Genomic DNA, 1,872 nt, shown 5'->3' on the forward strand with positions numbered 1-1,872 from the left:
AGCAGGAATAGACAGAGCGTGCCTAGAAGCTACTAGTTAAGGTAAACCTTTCCCTTAAACACCTCCAAAATAGCCATCTAAACTCAAAGCGGCTTTTCCACGTAACCAACCCAAGGCATGAGCAGTGAACGGCTCTTTATGGGGCAGGAAGAGGTGACGGTAGTTCAGTACCTTTAAACTGTAATAATTTGTGGCTGATATTTAAGCTCGAGCTGCTTCAGCTCAGGTGCGTTGCGGCAGCACCCTGCTTTCACCCCACCTCACTGGTGCCGTCAGCAGGAGCACGCTGAGCAATCCAGGGGGTACAAGGAGAGCCACGTTGATTCCTGCAGGGTTTTGGGACCCTCTCTTTAACCACCATTTCTCTCCCTCGTCAAGGAAAGCTCAGCTGCTCCAGAATGGCCACAAAATACCATTTTCCCTGGCTGAACAGGGACAGGGCGATTCATTGCAGCTCTTGGGGTGGGGTGCGTGTGGGTTCAGCTCAGACTGTGCCCCCAGGAGATCACAGAGTGTTTGCGCCCTGCCACAGCAGCATGAAGAGTCACTGCTGCAACGCAGGATGGGTTACAAGGGCGGCTGAGCTCCCACAACACTGGTTGTACGGGGAAATTCTTCACTGGCCATGGAAGACGGTCTTGCAAAAGGGGTCGGAGAGCTCCAGAGAAGACTCTCACATTTGGAAAAAGCAGCATCACCAGTGGAAGTAACACAGAAGTGCACATCCAGGGGGATCGTGTCCCTCTGCCCGCCCTGGCCTCGCTCCTACAGCTCCGGCCCCGCTAAACCCTCCGTGAGAAGGAGCGTTACCTGCTGTGGGCAGGCCTTGCCGCCGACCGGCCCGTTCATCTGCTCGTAGTACCTTCTCTCGGCGTCATCATACTTGTATTTATCGAACCAGATCTTATCGTGCAGAAAGTAGTCGGCTGCCATTTTTCTGCAGAAAGGAAAAAAACACCCCAAAGTGAGTTCCTTGGAGGTTGGTGGCTTGCAGTAACCTTAGCAGGAGAGTGGTTTCTCCCCTCCCAGAGCTCTGCCTGCACCAGTTTCCCCCCCCAGCAGAAAGCTTTAAGTCAACTGGATCCTATTAAGAAAGCAGGACAAGTCTAATCGCCCGCGTGTCTGCCCGGCCTGACCTGCATTTAGCGATGGAAAGCCAAGTGGGGGCTGAATAAATCAGCTGAATGCACCTTCTTCAGGGAAAAAAAAAAAAAAAAAAGCTTTTGAAGCCGGGTTTTCTAGACCATGCAAGACCCCATGGGGATCTGCTGCTAAGATGATGCCTCCAGGGATCCAGACACGCACCCCAACCCTCCCCTTCTTGTCTCAACCCGTTGTAGAACACTTCCGTGGATGCCAATGGATGAGTTTGTTGTAAAACAAGCACCATCCCATCCCCGACGGGACCAGAGGCCACCATGCAGGTCCTCTGCGCTGAACCCAGCACTCAACCCGCCGAGACCCCGAGCTGCTGACCAGGATCACTAATAGAAAATCCCAGTTATGGACCAACTTAGGGCACGTATTCAACGTAGTTCCTGGGGAAGGGGGAAGGCGTGACCCACTATCAAAGTTCTGTCCAACTTAAAAAGAAGCTTTTAAATATCAAGAGCAGCTTCCTGACCAGATGACCAAACAAATTAAAAAGGCAGTGAAGCAAATACAGCACGTTCCCGCCCTCGGTTGAGTTTCACCGGCATCCCCAAAGCCGCCTTCACGCTGGGTGCTGGTCGTGACTCTCGAATGTATCCACCTCTCAATGACCAGCCTCGCAAACGCTACCTTCAGCCACCAGCGTTCACCAGGAGAAGGAGCTTCCCCCAGTTACGCTGCCCACAACCGGTTCCCCAGCTCAGGGGTGGTGTCTCCCTA

General features: G+C 53.1%; 1 protein-coding gene across 1 annotated transcript in view; it reads right to left on the minus strand.

The window, feature by feature from the left end:
* The window catches only part of LOC104497465, a gene marked incomplete at its 3' end in the record, with an annotated part of 4,233 nt that overhangs the window by 952 nt on the left and 1,409 nt on the right, over positions 1–1,872 (minus strand). The window contains 1 exon segment of the mRNA XM_010140716.1: positions 811–937. Within this exon segment, the coding sequence (XP_010139018.1) occupies positions 811–937 (127 nt within the window).

The sequence above is a fragment of the Buceros rhinoceros genome, unplaced genomic scaffold (genome assembly GCF_000710305.1).
Source record: "Buceros rhinoceros silvestris isolate BGI_N320 unplaced genomic scaffold, ASM71030v1 scaffold20567, whole genome shotgun sequence".
In the NCBI taxonomy this organism is placed as follows: Eukaryota; Metazoa; Chordata; class Aves; order Bucerotiformes; family Bucerotidae; genus Buceros; species Buceros rhinoceros.